This window comes from Vitis vinifera, chromosome 13, assembly GCF_030704535.1.
Source record: "Vitis vinifera cultivar Pinot Noir 40024 chromosome 13, ASM3070453v1".
NCBI lineage: Eukaryota > Viridiplantae > Streptophyta > Magnoliopsida > Vitales > Vitaceae > Vitis > Vitis vinifera.
The window spans coordinates 23,325,057-23,344,491 of NC_081817.1; the positions used below are offsets into that span (position 1 = coordinate 23,325,057).

Here is a 19,435-nt window from a genome sequence, read left to right on the forward strand (position 1 = left end):
TAATTTCAACCATTGATTTTTAAAAAATTAATTTCAGTTATTGAATATTGACTGCTACGTTGATTTTCATCTTATCTTATGATTAAAAAGGTGGAAACATAAGGAGATTCGTGACAGCATAGAATGCCTATGGGCTATGGGGCTCGGCTCGAGGAGTAAGAGGCTTTGCTAGAGCTCTAGTGGGTCAGGCCTACTACCTAACCTTGCTTGGTCCAAGCCCACTTAGGCAGGTCGAGCTAGGGCGAACTTAAGCCTACTAGCACGACAATTTTGACCCATTGGCCCCATTGATTTGAAGTTCAAAGTTCAATGATGGCAGCTCGCATCTAAATTAAGAGAAGTCTATTGAAAACTTGTGGGATTGAGCAAAGCTAATCAAACTGTGTCTAGGCCCTCTACTGAGGCAGAAGGGTAAATTTTACGGTCTTCAAAGCCTTCTTTGGTATGGTGCGAGAAATTTGTCATAGTTTCACTATTAGCCAATCCAGCATTGCATTCAAGAACCAAACATATGCAGCTAAGCTTGTATTTTGTTAAAGAAAAATTGATGTCTAAGAAGCTGCAAGTTCAACTTGTCCCTTCCTTTGATCAAGTTGCATCAACAACTCATTCTGGTAGATTAAAAAATAGGCTTAGTGTTGTTTCCCTAGCTGCACTAAGCTTAAGGGGAAGTATAGAAGTTGGCAATGAGAGTGCTAACATGTATAGGTGATATGGCGCTCACAATGGGCCAAGGAAAAGAAGCCTATGTTGTACAAAATATTGGCATACCAAGTATATTACTCATCCTAGAAATGGATGTAGTATTGATACCCCTTGATGGACAAGAGGGGTGAAGCACCCAATTCTGAAGGGATGGAATGAGTCAAATATGGAAATGGCAATTTGTGACTTTCCCATATACTTACATCCTGAACAGATCAAATAGATCTTATTTCTAGTAACAATTATGGAGGGGTGAAGTTCGTAGTACAATAAGAAGAATGTTGAGCAGCTAAAGGTATTGGAAAAAGGAGAGGTTTATTGGAAGCTTAATGATAAGGCTTCATGAAGATGAACAAAGGTCCATTTGTAGAGTTGTATATACAATTACATTACATCACATGAGATTTTACATCTAATGAGTCACATATGGCTCATAAGAGATCTGATGATGGTAGTAGCCTTAGGGTATCTGATTAGCTCTGATGATGTTAGTTGCCTAAAGGTTTGATTAGCTCTTGGCAATTCAAGATGAGGTTGGAGTTTGGGTGATACTTCACAACTGAGACTGCACCCTTTCCATGAGGCTCCTTTGCTTCTTCCATGTTCAAGCTTCAAAATTCAAATCTCTAAAATCATCATCCCAAACATCCATCTTCCACTTGAGATCAAGATTCAAAGTACCCTTGATTGATTAGGGTTTTGTGAAGATTCAACATTCAAATTTCCAGCATTTTTGTGATGCTTTAAACTTCAAATCTCCACAAGTGTCCTCCATCCAAGTAGGTGGGGTCTAAGCTTGTTCACATCAGATAATTGAACAGGTTTCAGGAAGAAATCTTCTGCTCCTTCTTCTAGACATCTGATCAATACCCATTAACCATTCTCATATTAGAAAGTGAATCAACAAACTTTCATTTCTTTCTAATGTGAGGAATTGAATTGTATCAGAAGGAAAAAATGGATAAGTCTTCAATATTGTTCTTACCTGTTAATCCTAGAAGGGATATTCTCAGAGGACATGATCACAACTGGGATGTCTTTAAGAGATGTAGACTCCTGCAGATTCATGTTAATTTAAATTTTAATGAACTGTTCTGACTAACTTGGAGTAAAATAATAAGATGTTGAAATTCAATAATTAGGCAAATGAAGATACCTTGATCTTTCTGAGGAGATCATAGCCAGTCATTCCAGGCATAGAATAATCTGTTATAATTAAATTGACTTTTCTTTCCTGTTCTGCCTCTTGCAAACCCAGGAATTCAAGAGCTTTACTCACGGAATCTACAACAGTAACTGTCCAAAAAAACCCACAAAAAATCAACAATCAAAACCCCAAAAATAGGATAATAGGAGGAAAGAGAAAAAAATTCAATCTTCTTATGAACATACCTTGAAAAGAAGAGGTTTTGAGGAGCTTTTCAATCCACTTTCTATCTACGAGGCTGTCATCAACAGCTAGAACATGAAACTGTGACTCTGCAGCCATACCCATTGCCTTGTTGCACCAAGAAAAGGCCAGCAAAAAGAAGTATGAAGATGAAGAAAAGAGAGAATGAGAGGTGAAAGCACGTGGGTTGGAGATGGGTGTTTGTGGGTTTATAAGTGAACCTATCTGGCTATAAGGAGAGCACGATCCGAGATATATCATACAGAATCATGAGGATATTCATTGACCTTTGGCCCGCTGTTTGAGCTAGCAGAAGGTGTCCAAGGGTCTTTTGAATAGTGTTTAAGGGTACAACTTGCTTTAAAAAATTGAGTTGAGGGCACTTACAATAACTCTTATACACATGCATGCATGTGTCTTCAAAATTTCATAATTTTTATTCATGTGGAATTAGCAAATATTGGCCGGCTTGAAGTCTCTTTCCCTGAAATGTATACAGTGATTCGTATATTAAAATGGATATAGTGGTCAAATATGCTGTTCTTCCCCAACAAACCGTCACTGTCTATTCTTTGTAAGATTCCAATACATCGTTTATCCTCACAAAGATAATTAGAGGGAGAGAGAGAGAGACTTTTCTGATTGTTTAAATAATGGATCACAATATTTAATGCTTTGACCTTTATCTCACCATGGACATGCCTGCCAGAGCCTACGGGGTCTTGCCACAACAAAAAATTGTAGAATTGGTATATGAACCTTCTCAAAGTAGTTAGTTTATATTTATAGGAAGGAAACTATGTTTTATATGCTTTATATATTTGTTTTAGCTTCGGTTAATTGTTGCACATCATCATATTTAGAAGTAATTCACATAAAAGATATGTATATATCATACAGAATCATGAGGATATTCGTTGACCTTTGGCTCACTGTTTGAGCTAGCAGAAGGTGTCCAAGGGTCTTTTGAATAGTCTTTAAGGGCACAACTTGCTTTAAAAAATTGAGTTGAGGGCACTTACAATAACCCTTGCACACATGCATGGGTCTCCAAAATTTCATAATTTTTAGACATGTGGAATTAGCAAATACTGGCTTGGTTCATGTCTCTTTCCCTGAAATGTATACTGTGATTCGCATATTAAAATAGATATAGAGATGTACCCTCACAAGAGAGAGAGAGATTGATTTCACTTAGACTTTTGTGATTGTTTAAATTATGGATCAAAATATTCAATGCTTTGACCTTTATCTCCTATGAAAATGCCTACGAGGTCTTGCCATAACAAAAATTTGTAGAATTGGTACATGAACCTTCTCAAACTAGTTAGTTTATATTTATAGAAAGAAAACTATGTTTGATATACTTTTATATATTTTTTTAGATTTGATTAATTGTTGCACATCATCATATTCAAAAGTAATTTACATAAAAGATAGTATATATATATATATATATAAATTATTCCAAAATTATAAAATTGTAAAACGTTTTACATTTATCAATTTATGTTTTTATATTTTGTATTTAATTTGAAGATAATTTAGTACTCATTTGAATACTTTTAAAATTTTTTTGTTTAAAATATAAAATAATAGTAATTTTTACATAAAATATAGTAATTTTTATATAATTTTTTTTAAATACCTAATAATTAAAGATTTTCAATACTTCAAATTTTAAAAATCATTATCTTTTTTAAAAAACTCTTAATTTTTTTTATATTTTATATAAAAATTATTTTATTTTCTATTTTTCGAAATAAATTTTTCATCTAAACAAACAAGCTTAACTTAGAGCATCAAAACAAAATTATTACACTCTTTTCCCCAACATAATGCGTCTTTGACGGATATTAGTTATTGGACAGGTTTAATCACCTTCTAGGAAAAGCATCTATGGTAATTCAATGAAGATAGGTTAAACATGTTATAATAATATTATAGGATTGTTCTAAAAGCCATTATTTGGATAATCGATTTCCGAATATCTTATAGATATATTTTTTTTTAATTTATTTATAGTTCTTACACTCATTAATGATAGAAAAGACTCAAGAAAGCTATACAGATAGAGAGGAATAATAGTTTTCAGAGTCTTGCCATCTCCCCCATTGATACGTGAATTGGAGAATGGGCAAGTACACTTTCAAATGCATCTAACTATTATAAATTATGAAGTAATTTGTAACTATTTATTATGAGGAGATACAAATATGTTTTTCACATAGTTTCGTATTATGACAATATATAAAATAACTTACTTATGACTTAAAGTTGAAAAGACATAAAACAAATCACAACTCTAAAGCACAATAATATTTCTTTGTAGCTTTAGACTATAAAATTGTATAAAAGTATTTATTAATATCAAATTTTCATTTCCTCTAGCTATCATATTCATAAAAACCAAATTAGAAAACCTTAATAATATTAACAATGAGAATCAAAATTTACCTATTCAGAAGTGTCCTCCTTTTCTTTCTTTTTCTTTTTAGTTTTTATATAATGTAAGAGATGTAATTGGCTTCATGATTGTAGTAGTAAGAATTTAGATGTGGCCTTACTCACAATGACCATAATTACATTTAAAATATAATCATATTCACTTCAGGTTACCCTTTTTTAAACACTATCCACCTTATCACAAGAATAAATAGTCAAGGTACAAGAATATAACTCCTAAATAGGGAGAGATTCTTTTTTGAATTTACTTATGAGAAACTTGAATGAATGAAAATCCACAACCATTTTTAAAAGGATTATGACTAAGGATAACTATATTAACTTTTTAATCCAATAAGTTAATTATAAGAGAACTGAGGATCAATTAAATATTAAGAAGAGTAAAAAAATAATCCAACTATTCAAAGAAAAATTGGTTAAAGAAGTTTGTTCAAAATTCCCTAATGCATTTTGGCATAGGAATCTGCTTGAAGTAGAATTACCCAATAATCCAAAGTTTAGGAAAAAAGGTACTCCTACCAATTCAAGACCAATTTATATTAATCATGAATTATTAAATATTGCAAAAAGAAAATTCAAGAACTTCTTAATAAGAAATTAATGAGAAAATATAAATCTTCTTAGAGTTATGCTTTTATGTTAAAAAACAAACAGAATAGGAAAGATGAATACTTAGACTTGTAATTGATCATAAACCTCTTAATAACACATTAAGATTGATTGATTTTTGTGGTTGGGTCAAAATAGCTTCATTACTTGTCAAACTTGCATGGTAGGGTCAACTTAAATTTGGATTAGAAATAGAACATTCATGAATGACCAAAGTTATTGTTTTGAATAAGAGAGGCATTAAATCAAGCATGCTAGTAATCCTAGTTGACAAAATTAGTATCAATCAAAATGATTATAATATTGTTAAGTTTTTAAAATATCGTTGGAAAGATAATAAAAATTCAAAAAAATCATGTTTCTCCTATAGAACTTTCAGTTTTTTCTCAAATTATTTTTCACTCAGCTTGCTTTAGCATGGATAATATAGTGAGATTATACTATTATTGAAGAAGCTTCAACAGTTTTTCCTTCACTAGGAAGAACTTTGAAGATAAAATGGTGGGATGGATTGAAGAATGACACTTCAGTTTCAGTTGTTTAGAATGTTTCTTTAGAATCATTCTCAATCTCCAATCTTGGAGGATATGTCTTAGTTGCTCATTAAAAAGCAACAAATCCAAGCTCAACTTGTTGTAGATAAGACCTTGTAGGAATATTAAAAACTTCTTGAAGACAATTTCTCCTTTCTCTCCCAAAAAGAAGAAGACGATATTGATCCAGAAAAGACACATAGTGCAGCGTCTCCATTTAACTACTATCTATTGGGAAAAGAAGATAACTATGATGGAATCATTCCTCTTATCAAAAAATTAGCCATGAGTGTTGTGCCTTTTCTGCTCTAAGCTCTTGCTTCATCTATAACACTTAGGCACAAAATAAGTAAGTTTAAGGGAAAATTACATATTGTGAGATTTGCTATCATTCAAGTTAGGACTCCTTTTAATAGAGCAAACAAGAGCCCAATAAAGGAGTAATTCATCTTGTTTTCAGATTTGATATTCTAGATTGATCATTTTTATATTTCTTATATTGATTTATGTTTCTCTTGGTTTTATGAGAGGCTCGGGTGCACATTTGCCTGCTCCCAAGACTTGATCCTCAAAACCATAAGCCCCAGTTATAGGAAGTACTAGTGATCTCCACAACAAGTGATTATTTCAATCCAGTTTGATTGATGTTGAATGGTTAAAGGTATTATAGAAAATAGAGAGGTTTGATTGGAAGCTTATCAATAAGGCATAATGAAAATGAACAAAGGTCCATTTATAGGGTAGTATATGCTATTACGTACATTTACATCAAATGGGTCTAAAAGAGACAAATACAATAGATAGTGAGTAGTAGCCTTAGGACATTAGCTTTGATGATGGTATGTCGTAACTTCAGGGTCTTGATTAGCTCTTGGCAATTCTTGATGAGGTTGTAGTGTCAATGATACCGTATGAGTTTGACATATTTGATTTTCTCTTAATAGTCTTAAATGAGGTTGGAGTTTGGGTGATAATTCACAAGTGAGACTCCCTTTACATGAGGCTCCTTTGCTTCTTCCATGTTTAATCATCAAAATTTAAATCTCTAAAATCATTGTCTCAAACAACCAAGATTCACTAAGAGGTATATCCCAATAAGCATGTGGAAGCATCAAGTGAAGCCTTGGTAGGACTGAAATATGCATGACTGCGATGCATCTACTCCTTAAACCCACACTAGCCACCATGAGATGGAAGTAGATTATATTTGAGGAGGGATAAATACTGATTGAAGGGATTGTGGCACTCATCGAGAGGCGAATGTAGTACATCGACATACCCTTTCGTTGGCAGAGCAGCACATGGTCTTAGGAGCCTTGATAACGACCCAAGACCCTCGATTGGGACCCCATGTTAGGCAAGTCGACCACCCACTCGGAGGAAAAGAAACTTACAAGGATTTCCATCTTCCACTTGTGATCAGGACTCAAACCCTTGATTAATTAGGGATTTTGTGAAGATTCAACATTCAAATTTCTAGCATTTTTGTGAAGCTTCAAACTTCAAATCTCTACTATAGGGACTCCTCCCCACACGTGACACACATCTCCTGATGACACGTGACACACATTCTCATCCGGATTAATCTCATCCGGATTTCCCCCAAGAGTACACGTGGCGCGCTTCTCCTATCCGGACTTCCTCAGGGAGAAGCACACGACACTTGCAAATATCACATCCGGATGATCGACATATCCTATCCGGATATGTTTGTCCAGATCATTGACTAAAGTAAGCAAGTCTTGCACGTCATCATAACAGCCTGCCATGGCCCACGTTCCGCCACCTGCAGAATGAAATGACAGGAATGAAGTGACAACAAGTCACTTCCCACGATCACCTACCACGTTTTCTGACAGTTGCAACACCTACCACGATCTCTGTCAATCGCCCGTAGGGTGATGATGGCCCTGCCACCACCTAGTATCATCATGACAACACAAAATATCTCCCTACCATTAAAGAGGGAAACAAAGCTTCTGATACTATATATATAAACCATCACACAAAAAGGAAGGTAAGCCTGCTATACCTAGAAAAAGGCCAACTGATTTATCTCCCTCTCTAACCATGGCTGACAAAACCATCGGAGGGTGCGTCCGAACACCCTGTCCGGACGTCTTTTGCAGGTAGTACGATTAAATCAAGAATCTATATTGGTTGAGATCGTGCGTCCACCCATTGGGCAACTACGTGGATCACCAGGGACGCGAGACCTCAACATCTACGAGTGTCCTCCATCCAAGTAGGTGGGGTCTAAGCTTGTTCACATCAGATAATTGAACAGGTTTCAGGAAGAAATCTTTTTCTCCTTCTAAACATCTGATCAATACCCATTGACCATTCTCAGATTAGAAAGTGAATCAACAAACCATTGATTTGTTTTAAATGTGAAGAATTCAATTGTATCAAAAAGGAAAAAGTGGACAATCTTCAATAATGTTCTCACCTGTTAATCCTAGAAGGGATATTCTCAGAGGACATGATCACAACTGGGATGCCTTTAAGAGATGTAGACTCCTGCAGATTCATGTTTATTTAAAATTTAATTTTAATGAACTGTTCTGACTAACTTGGAGTAAAATAATAAGATGTTGAAATTCAATAATTAGGCAAATGAAGATACCTTGATCTTTTTGAGGAGATCATAGCCTGTCATTCCAGGCATAGAATAATATGTAATAATTAAATTTACTTTCGTTCCCTGTCATAACAAAAAGGAAAAAAAAAATTAAAAAATTAGACATCTATTGAAAAAACACCCAGAAAATAAAAGGAATGAATTGAAGAAATTCAGTGAGAAAACCATACTTGGTGATGATTTCTTTGTTCTGCCTTTTGCAAACCCAGGAATTCAAGAGCTTTACTCACAGAACCTACAACAGTAACTGTCCAAAAAACCCACAAAAAAAAAAAAAAATTCAATAATCAAAACCCCAAAAATAGAATAAATAGACTAAATAAAAAAAAAAGGAAAAAAAATCAATCTTTTTATCAACATACCTTGAAAAGAAGAGGTCTTGAGGAGCTTTTCAATCCATTTTCTATCTATGATGCTGTCATCAACAGCTAGAACATGAAACTGTGACTCTCCAGCCATACCCATTGCCTTGTTGCACCCAAAAAAGGCCAGCAAAAAGAAGTATGAAGATGAAGAAAAGAGAGAATGAGAGGTGAATGCACATGGGTTGGAGATGGTGTTTGTGGGTTTATATCTGAGCCTAACTGGCTACAATGAGAGCATGATCCCTGAGACATCATCCAGAATCTTGAGGGTATTCATTGACCTTTGGCTCACTGTTTGAGGTAGTGTTCAAGGGTCTTTTGAATAGAGTTTAAGGGTACAAGTTGCTTTAAAAAATTGAGTTGAGGGCATGCACTTACGGCAACGCTTTTGACACATGCATGTATCTCCAAAATTTCATAAGTTTTATTCATGTGGTATTAGCAAATATTGGCTTGATTCTTGTCTCATTCCCTTACATGTATACAGTGATTCGTCTGTTAAAATGGAGATAAGAAGCCAAAAAATAAGAACTAAAAAACCTATCCAAACAAGTGAATTTGACTTGTGAGGACCGAAATAACATTATCCCACTCTTTTCCTAATATGACGCATGACCAATATTAATTATTGATTTAGGGTTTAATCATCTTTTTTAAAAAGTATCGGTTAGTATTCAATGAAGATAAGTTAAATATTTTATAATAATATCACACGTCATGGACTTGTTCTAAAAGCCATTATTTGGATGATTCATCCTGGGTTGAAGAATGATATTATTACATCCAATATCTTATAAATTTCTAAAATTTATTTATAATTCTTACAATAATTAAAGATGGTTTAGTGACAGCAGTGTCCTCCAAAACTAATAATAATAGAAATAAGCACAGATGCCTAAGAAAAGACTAACGGATAGAGAGGAATCTGGCCATCTTCCCATTGATTTGTGAATGTGAAATGATCTATTTTTAAATTTCAGTTTAACTACACTTTATAATATAATATTTGAGTGGCTCTTTGATCGAATAAGCGTTACACCAGTTTTTCAGTGCCCTTTCGATTAAGGCTTGTAAGATGACTCCTATACACGTCCATGGCTGATGAGGCCTGGTGGTCTACGCTTAAATTTAATTATAATTTTGTAATTTCTCCCGCCCGCCCGCCCCCCTCTTTTTCCACATTTTCATCAAGTTGTTTTGAAATGGTTTTATTTATTTATATGTGTATATTGAGTGTTTTCAATTTCATTGGTTTTCAAAGGCGATAGTAAAAAATGTAAGGACATATATAAAACATGTTTGACAATAAAAAATTATTTTCTATTTTTTATTTTTAACAACAAAATATATGATATTTTCAAAAAATATAATTTAATTGTTTTCACTTATTTATTGGAAGTTATTTTTTAAAAAAATTATAAATTTATACAATGATAAAAAATAAAGTACTAGATATAAAAGTCATTTTTAAGACATATTTAAAAATATTAAAATCAAGTTTAAAACATTTCAAATTTTCAAATAAACTTTTGTTCTCTAAGACATGAGAAAATAGCTTTAAAAAAATGTTATGAAAAATTATTTTTTAGAACTGCTTTCGAAAATTACCAAACAAGACCGTAAAGTGTATAAAAACAATTTTATATTCGATGTTTTATTTTAATCAAGTATACAAGTACACCAACAACAAACAACACAAACTATATAGGATAGATTTAATATGTAATAACAAGTCAAAAGTGTCTTAAATTTCATAAGAATAATTTGAAATCTTATGTCCCAAGATTATATTTCTTCTAGTTGGAGGTAACCTTAAAACCGGTCATCCAAAGGAAGAAGCAACAATAAAAAATGATAAGTATTTCAAGCTAATAATTTCATTCAATTATTGGCTATGGTGTGATACAAAATATTTTGTATGCTTTTTGGATTTGATAAAGTATAAAATGGCATAAGTATTTATTTTATTTTTGATCAAAATTATCATAAAACTTTTCATCATGTCCATATACCTTGGAATAATGATGACATAATTTTTGGACTCTGAAGAAGCCTTGGTAATTTTCCCTCCACTAGGAAGAACTTTGAAGATAAAAATAGTGGGATGGATTGAAGAATAATGCTTTAGTTTAAACTATTTAGAAACTTTTTTAGAATCCTCCTCGGTCTCTTAGAGGATATGCCTCAGTTTCTTATTAAGAAGCAACAAATTCAAGCTCAACTTGCTATACCTAAGACCTTGAAGGAATATTAAAATTTTCTCAAAGACAAACCCTCATTTCTCTCCTAAGAAAAAGAAGATATTGATTTAGAAAATGAACAAAGGTCAAAGTCTTCATTGAACTACTATCTCCAAGAAAATAAAGATGATTGTGAAGAAATTTTTTCCTTTTTAGACTATATACATTTTCATGATAAGCTCATCATCCAGAACTAATTTTCCAACCACAATCAGAATATCCACTAGATAATTCACTATGAGTGTTGTGCCTTTTTTGCTCTAAGCTTTTGTTTCATCTACAACACTTAGGCACAAAATTATGAATAATAAATAAGATTAAGGGAAAATCACATACAGTAAGATTTGCTACCACTTGAGTTAGGACTCCTTATAATAGAGCAGACAAGATCCTAACAAAGTAGTAATTCATCTTGTTTTGATATTCTAGATTGATCATTTCTACATTTCTAATGTTGATTTATGTTTCTCTTGGTTTTATGCGAGGCTTGGGTGCACATTTGCCCGCTCCCAAGGCCCGATCCTTAAAAACATATGCCTCAATTACAAGTAGTACTAGTGACGAAGTTTGATTGATGTTGAATGATTAAAGGTGTTATGGAAAATGGAGAAGTTTGATTGGAAGTTTAATAATAAGGTATAATGAAAATGAACAAAGGTCCATTTATAGGGTTGTATATACAATTACCTTTACATCAAATGAATCACATATGGTTTATAAGAGATAATTACAACAAACAGTAAGCTGATGATAGTAACCTCAGGAAATTAGCTCTTATGAGGGTAGTTAGCTAAGGGTCTTGATTAGCTTGTTTTAATTCTTGATGAGGTTGTAGTGTGAATGCTATCACATGAGTGTGACATATTTGATTTTCTCTTGATGGTACCCCTAAATGAGATTGGAGTTTGGATGATAATTCATAAGCGAGATTCCGTTTACATGAGACTCCGTTGATTCTTCTATGTTTAAGTACCAAAATTTAAATCTCTAAAATCATTGTCCCAAACAACCATCACTCATTGAGAGGTATATCCTTAATAAGCACGTGGAAGCACCGAGTGAAGCATTGATAAGACCGATTCATGTATGATGAGGATGCGTCTACTTTTTAAGCCCACACTAAGCCACCATGGAGTGGAAGTGGACTATATTTGTGGAGGGACAATTCCTGATTGAAGAGATGTGGCACTTATTGAGAGGCGAATGTAGCACATCAACACTCTTTCGTTGGTAGAGCACCATGTGGTCTTAGGAGCTAGCCTTAAGAATGGCCCAATAAGACTCTCGATTGTGACCCCATGTTAGGTGAAACCACCCACTCAAAGGAATAGAAACTTACAAGGATTTCCATCTTCCAAGATCAAGACTCAAACCCTTGATTAATTATGGTTTTTGTGAAGATTCGACATTCAAATTTCCAGCATTTTTGTGAAGCTTCAGACTTCAAATCTCCACAAGTGTCCTCCATCCAAGTAGGTGGGGTCTAAGCTTGTTCACATCAGATAATTGAACAGGTTAATTTCAGGAAGAAATCTTCTGCTCCTTCTTCTAGACATCTGATCAATACCCATTAACCATTCTCAGATCAGAAAGTGAATCAACGAGCCATTCATTTATTCTGAATGTGAAGAATTCAATTGTATCAAAAGGGTGTGGACAAATCTTCAATTATGTTCTCACCTGGTAATCCTAGAAGGGATATTCTCAGAGGACATGATCACAACTGGGATGTCTTTAAGAGATGTAGACTCCTGCAGATTCATTTTGAATTCTAATTAATTGTTGGGACTAACTTGGCGTGAAAAAAATAAGATGCTGAAATGTAATAATTGGGCAAATGAAGATACCTTGATCTTTCTTAGGAGATCATAGCCAGTCATTCCAGGCATAGAATAATCTGTAATAATTAAATTGACTTTCCTTTCCTGTTCTGCCTCTTGCACACCCAGGAATTCAAGAGCTTTACTCACAGAATCTAAAACAGTAACTGTCCAAAAAACCCACCAAAAAAAAATAAAATTTAATAATCAAAACCCCAAAAATAAAAATAAAAATGAAAAAAATAAAAATAAAAAAGAAAGAAAGAAAGAAAGAAAAATTCGATCTTCTTATCAACATACCTTGAAAAGAAGAGGTTTTGAGGAGTTTCTCAATCCATTTTCTATCAATGAGGCTGTCATCAACAGCTAGAACATGAAACTGCGACTCTGCAGCCATACCCATTGCCTTGTTGCACCCAAAAAAGGCCAGCAAAAAGAAGTATGTCTTGATGAAAGAAAGCGAAAATGAGAGATGAATGCACATGGGTGGGAGATGGAGTTTGTGGGTTTATAAGTGAACCTATCTGGCTATAATGAGAGCACGATCTGAGAGACTTCATCCAGAATCTTGAGGATGTTCATTGACCTTTGGCCAACTGCTTGAGCTAGCAGAAGGTGTCCTAGGGTCTTTTGAATAGTGTTTAAGGGTACAACTTGCTTTAAAAAATTGAGTTGAGGGCACTTACAAGAACCCTTACACACATGCATCCATCACCAAAATTTCATAATTTTTATTCATGTGGAATTAGGAAATATTGGCTTCATTCATGTCACTTTCCCTGAAACTACACGGTCATTCGTATATTAAAATGATGATAATGGTCAAACATGTAGCTCTTCCCCAACAAATAGGTCTTGTGTTCCTTTCTCATATATAAACATATTTATTTGATAGCTCAATGCCTTGCAGGAGCCTACCAGGACTTGCCATACCAACAATTGAAAAATTGGTATATGGTCCTTGTCAAATTAATTAATTTATAATTAAAGAAGGAAAAGCATATATCTTTTATGTACTTCACATTTTTAGCTTTGGTTGATTGTGTAACATCATCATATTCAAAAGTAATCAAATAATTTATTTATATTTTGTACAATTTTCGAAATTTTATTTGAAAAGATTTTATTGATTTAATTTTCAAAATTTATTTATAGATCTTACATTCATTAAAGAATGGTTTATTGACAGCACTATCCTTCAAAGCTAATGATAATAGAAATAAGCGAGGACGATTGAGAAAGATTTACAGGTAGAGGAATAATGCTTCCCACTTCCCATCTTCATAATATAATATTTGAGTGGCTCTTGGATTGGATAAGGGTCGCATCGATTTTCCAGTGGCCTTTTGATCAGGACTTGTAAGATGACCCCCATACACTTCCATGGCTGATTAGGCCTCGTGGTCCATGCTTAATTTAATTGTAATTTTTCAAATTTTCAATTTTTTTTTTCTCATTTTGGTGTGGGTATTTTGAAATGGTTTTATTTATTCATTTGTGTGAATTGGGTGTCTTGAAGCTCATTGACTGAAAGGGAAGATGGTTGGTTGGTTGTAATTTGATTTTGTTTGGTATTCATTGTAAGAAGTATGAAATATAGAAAAAAAAAGTAATCTAAAAATTTTTTGGTGACTTATTTAATTCTATAATGGATTATGTAATTACCCAAGTTTACGGGTGTTTCTATTAAAAGCGTTTTTACTAAAAAATGTTTTCTTCTGCTGTACTTTTATGAAAAACGTTTTTTTTTAATTTAAAAAGGTGATTTTAATAGTACTTTTGACAATATGTTGCATAAATATAAAACCGCTTTTAATATTAATAAATTACTAAAATGAACATTCATTACAAAAGGAAAATATTATAATAAACTAAAAACTTTTATTAGACAAAAATATATAAACATTTATATTATTAAAAAATCTCAAAAAATTACTTTTATGATTATGAAAATAGAAACAATGTAAAGTATATGAAAAAATAGAATTAATATCAATGAACTTACAACATGATAAGCTTGCGGTAATTTTCGATGAGATTGTATAAAATCTCAAAATTATTTTTTGGATATTAATTCTTTGGTTGTTGACTTGTTTGGATATTAATTCTTTGGTTGTTGGCTTGTTGGTGAAAATTTTTCATAAAAAATTAAAGAGAGTGAAAGGGAAAAAAAAAAAAAAAAAAGGAAGGGTAGTGGGAAATACTATGGGTATTTTAGGAATATTTGAAGTTTTTTTTTAGGGGATTAAAAAACACTGTCAAACCGGTTCTAAATAGGGTATTTTATGTAATTTAGTTTTTACTTGGTTCAACAACTTTGTTCTTAACATTGCTTTGACAAAAACTATTTAGGTCAATTAATGGGTGAAGTTTTTTGGATATTAAATAAGAGAGTGACTCCTTTATAATACATGTTTATGTTTTAAAGCCTTCCAACTCATAAGCAATAGAACATAGGAATGATACGAAAGTCAATTCTTAATAGAAAGTGTGTATAGTGTGTATAATGTGACCACCTATGTCCAGAGACAAACCACACCATTGTTTGTATGAGACAATGAATATGACGTTAGGGCATTGATCAATCATATCAAAGTTGGTTCTTGATAGAACGTGTCTTAAGTTTAACTCCACATATGTCCCAAGAGGCCAAAACATCATGCTCGTATGAAATGAAAAATTCAAATATAGTGCTACCTCGGTTAATCATAGTTACATTTGGACAATAATCACGTTCAATTTATGTTACCAATTGGGATAGTGTCCCAAATCTCAATTCGAATACAAAAACTTAAAACTCGAAGTTGAGGTGACTATTTTTTATATGGGACCAACAAATGTTTTGATGGCAAAGTAGGGGAAGGCCTTCAATATACCTATGACTTAAATGAAATGGAAAAAAATGGTATAATTTAAGAGAAAAATAAGTTACCGAAGTTATATTTTTATTTTTTATAGGAATCGAAAAAGCATCATCAATCATATAATATCATATTTACAATTTTCAAGTCTAGTTATATTTGTACTTTCCTTGTACCACCTAAATTTTATCATATATATATATTCAACAATACAATTTGGACTTTGGTAAATACTATGGAAGTTAGTATTTTCCTCAAAGTTATGTTATTTGTAATAACCATAATTGTGATGTCACAAATTTCTATACACATTTTATATCATAATTTAATTGATTGATTACTTTAATTTTTATCAAAATAGCTTCATAGGGCCCAAAAAAAAATACATACATAAATTAAATTCAATCTATTTCATGTCTAAGTATGTAAGGGAAAATGCGGAAGTTAAAAATCTTCTTCTTTTTCAAATTTCTTCAAGATCTTTGGAGGATTCAAATCTTTTTCATCCCCAAGATCCTCGATATCTCTTCCAAGTTCTTCAAAATTTCTCCACCTTGTTCAAGTCTTCAAACTGCTTTATGGAGATCAAATTCTCCTCTGATCTTCTACAAGAATCCGCAAGATTTTCCAATCTTTGTGACTTCAAAGCTTCTTCGAATCTGCCAACCTTGGAGATTCAGATCACCAAAATATCTGTACTTGATCCCAGATTTAAAGGAGATCAAACTTCAACCCCTTTTTTTTTTTGAAGATTGAAAATCCAAATTTGATTCAAAATTCAAATCTCCAAAAGGGTTCTGGATCCGAGTAGATGTGGCCTAAGCTTGTTCACATCTGATAACTGAACAGGTTTCAGAAAGAAATCTTCTGCTCCTTCTTCCAAACATCTGATCAATACCCATTAAACATACATTCTCACATCAGAAATTGATTCAACTAAATTTCATTTTCTTTTGGATGAGAAAATTCAATTCCAGAATCCTTAAGTAGTTTTCTCACCTGTTAATCCTTGAAGGGATGTTCTCAGAGGACATGATCACAACTGGTATGTCTTTCAGAGATGAAGACTCCTGCAGAATCACATTCATTTAGATTTTCATTAATTGTTCTGAGTAAATTGGAATGGAAGAATAAGATCTGAAATGTAACAATTGGGCAAATGAAGATACCTTGATCTTTCTGAGGAGATCATAGCCAGTCATTCCAGGCATGGAATAATCAGTAATAATTAGATTTACTTCCGTTTCCTGCCATAGCAAAAAGGAAAAGGAAAAAAATAAACATCTATTCTAAAACCCCCAAAAAAGAAAAGGATGAATAGAAGAAAATCAGTGAGAAAATCATACTTGGGGATGATGATTTCTCTGCTCTTCCTCTTGCAAACCCAGAAATTCCAGAGCCTTACTCCCAGAATCCACAGCAGTAACTGTCCAAAAAAACCCACAAAAACCAACAATCAAAACCCCAAAACAAAAATAAAAAGAAAGAGGAGAGATTAATCAGTCTTCATAGCAACATACCTTGAAAAGAAGAGGTTTTGAGGAGCTTTTCAATCAGTTTTCTATCTATGAGGCTGTCATCAACAGCCAGAACATGAAACTGTGTCTCTGCAGCAATACCCATGGCAAAGGAGGAGTATGAAGATGAAGAAAAGAGAGAATGAGAGAGGTGAATGGAGATGGTTTGGAGATGGGGTTTGTGGGTTTATATCTAAACCCATCTTGTGGCTATAATGAGAGCAAGATCTGAGAGATTTCATCCAGAATCTTGAAGATCTGCTGGGTTGATTTTTCAACCAGTGAACAGCAATGAATTCTCTTTATTATGTTATTAACGTGTTTGGAAAAAACAAACGAGACTTTCTGACCATATATTTGATTGACCATAGGCTCACTGTTTGGGCCACTAGAAAATGTCCAAAGGCCTTTTGACTAAAGTTGAAGATTGCAGATTATTCTAAAAATGTGAGATTAGGGCACTTCCAAGGGCTCCCCTACACATTCATCTCCAGCTTGGGGATCCCATGATCCCATCACCTGCCAATCCACCATTGGGCTCTACAAATGAAATTATTTTTTCTTATTTTTATTTTTTGAAAAATTACATTGCAAATGAAAAAGCAATAAGCATGGTACTTTCATAAATTTTTATTTTTTATTTTTTATTTATAGAAGAAAATATTCGAAGCCAAATTTTATAATATTTCTAAAAAAAATCCGACTTTTAATTGATAGACTTTCATAAATTTCATATCCCCTATTTGGTCAAGGATTCGAAAAATAAATAGCCTATATTTGATTTAGAAAAATTGAGGAAAAATGCGGGAAAATATGAAGGTTACTTTGAAAATGTATAACACAGGTAATTTGTTTATTTATTTTTCTATATGTGTACATACTAAATAATTAAAAAAAATTTAGAAAAACATTTATATAGAAATTTTAAAAATTTATGAAAGTCTCTAAATTAACATTTTAATAATAAGCTTGAATGTAATGATCTATTTTGAATCTAATGAATTTCCCTGATCCTAAAATATAGTATATAATTAATTATGTGAAACTCGTTATATTTATAATCTTAATTTATTTATTTTTTCTCATATTTACAAGTGTATAATTCATGGTAATTGATAAGGCTAAAACTTGGGCGGGTTGATGGCTAACCTGAGCCTAACCTAAATTAAAAAAAATCAACCCAACTTTTAGTTATTAAGTTGATCATGTTAAACTCAAGTCTATTGGGTTAGACTTGGGTTAGTCGATTGATTGGATAGCATGACTTAAAATTTATTTATTAGCTTTTTTTTAAAAAAATATTCTATATATTTATTCTAAAATTTAAATAATAAATAAAGCAAACCTTCAAGATAACAATAAAAAAAGTATAATATACTTATGTATCTTTTAAAAAAATGAAAAAGTATATGATGTAATTATAATTTGATTTTTTCTTTAAAATCTAGAAAGAAAATGTATATTATTATACAAAATAATAAATATTATAAATATCATAAAAACATTAAATTTGGTTCGGGTTATTTTCGGATTGTTTGAACTTTAGTTTAAGTTCAATCAAAATTGAGTTTAGATTGAAAAAATTTAACCCAAGTTCAATCCAAGTTTTAAAAATATTTACTCAAATTTATCCAAACATTAGGTTGAGTTTGGATTGCATCTTGCTAACCCCGAACTTGCACCCTTAGTAAATGGATTATATATATATATATATATATATATATTTGGATGTTCTTATATTATTATTTAGGAGACATGCATAAGTGGTTTTTTATTTATTTTCTTTTACATGATTCCATAATTAAAAAAAAAAGAAGAAGGGGGAAACATGTAAAGATGAAGCCAGCGGGGAATGTGGTTGTGCCCCCACCAAAATCTCATGATGGATTTTGTGAACCCATGCCTTGCTACTTTTTCTTGGTGGCATATTATGTCCTTTTCTTTTAATTCTATAGTGGCAAAGATCCCATTCAAATGATACGTAAAATCTAACATAACTTTTCATACAGTATTTTCTAAGAAGCTTCTTGGATTCATAAAACAATTGCTGGAAATGACCACAGTCAAAACAAAATCTTAATTTTTTTTTTAACCAAACTTTTCCTTCTCGTCATATTTGGTTTTATGCTACGAAAACCTACTGCTATACTTGGTTGTACACCGTGGAAAGAAAAAGAATATTAAGAAAAGTAATTTCCTCATATTTTGTTTGATCATAAGATTAGGATTGACAATGGGACGGGTTTGGGCGGGGCCACCCCTATTGCATTCCCGTCCCAATTATATAA

At 32.4% G+C, this 19,435-nt stretch overlaps 3 protein-coding genes across 3 annotated transcripts; all 3 read right to left on the reverse strand.

Moving 5' to 3' along the window:
* Positions 1-906: 906 nt before the first annotated feature.
* LOC100248094 (two-component response regulator ORR9) lies at positions 907-8,809 on the reverse strand. The gene is made up of 4 exons (XM_059742031.1): positions 8,707-8,809; positions 1,862-2,001; positions 1,691-1,761; positions 907-1,564 (listed from the first exon to the last, which is right to left on the reverse strand). Exons 1-4 carry the CDS (start codon positions 8,807-8,809, stop codon positions 1,456-1,458), a joined length of 423 nt encoding a protein of 140 aa, XP_059598014.1. The 3' UTR covers positions 907-1,455.
* A 2,944-nt stretch (positions 8,810-11,753) lies between these two features.
* LOC100246432 (two-component response regulator ORR9) lies at positions 11,754-13,254 on the reverse strand. Its single transcript, XM_059742030.1, is given in 5 exon segments — positions 11,754-12,464; positions 12,466-12,505; positions 12,630-12,700; positions 12,797-12,936; positions 13,070-13,254. Coding segments are annotated over 5 exon segments (507 nt in total). The 5' UTR covers position 13,254; the 3' UTR covers positions 11,754-12,392.
* Positions 13,255-15,941: 2,687 nt separating this feature from the next.
* Positions 15,942-17,466, reverse strand: LOC100242967 (two-component response regulator ORR9). The gene is made up of 5 exons (XM_002267896.4): positions 17,151-17,466; positions 16,977-17,056; positions 16,800-16,877; positions 16,630-16,700; positions 15,942-16,517 (listed from the first exon to the last, which is right to left on the reverse strand). Exons 1-5 carry the CDS (start codon positions 17,251-17,253, stop codon positions 16,409-16,411), a joined length of 441 nt encoding a protein of 146 aa, XP_002267932.1. The 5' UTR covers positions 17,254-17,466; the 3' UTR covers positions 15,942-16,408.
* Between the last annotated feature and the right edge of the window lie 1,969 nt (positions 17,467-19,435).

Excerpts from the sequence above, each read along its gene's own strand:
- LOC100248094 (XM_059742031.1), bottom strand. The coding sequence starts at position 8,809 with ATGGGTATGGCTGGAGAGTCACAGTTTCATGTTCTAGCTGTTGATGAC. Across the intron at positions 2,002-8,706 it reads CAAGACCTCTTCTTTTCAAG|TTACTGTTGTAGATTCCGTG; the intron begins GTATGTTGATAA and ends TTTTTTGGACAG. Across the intron at positions 1,565-1,690 it reads ATCCCTTCTAGGATTAACAG|ATGTCTAGAAGAAGGAGCAG; the intron begins GTAAGAACAATA and ends GGTATTGATCAG.
- LOC100242967 (XM_002267896.4), bottom strand. The coding sequence starts at position 17,253 with ATGGGTATTGCTGCAGAGACACAGTTTCATGTTCTGGCTGTTGATGAC. Across the intron at positions 17,057-17,150 it reads CAAAACCTCTTCTTTTCAAG|TTACTGCTGTGGATTCTGGG; the intron begins GTATGTTGCTAT and ends TTTTTTGGACAG. Across the intron at positions 16,701-16,799 it reads ATCTCCTCAGAAAGATCAAG|GAGTCTTCATCTCTGAAAGA; the intron begins GTATCTTCATTT and ends GTGATTCTGCAG.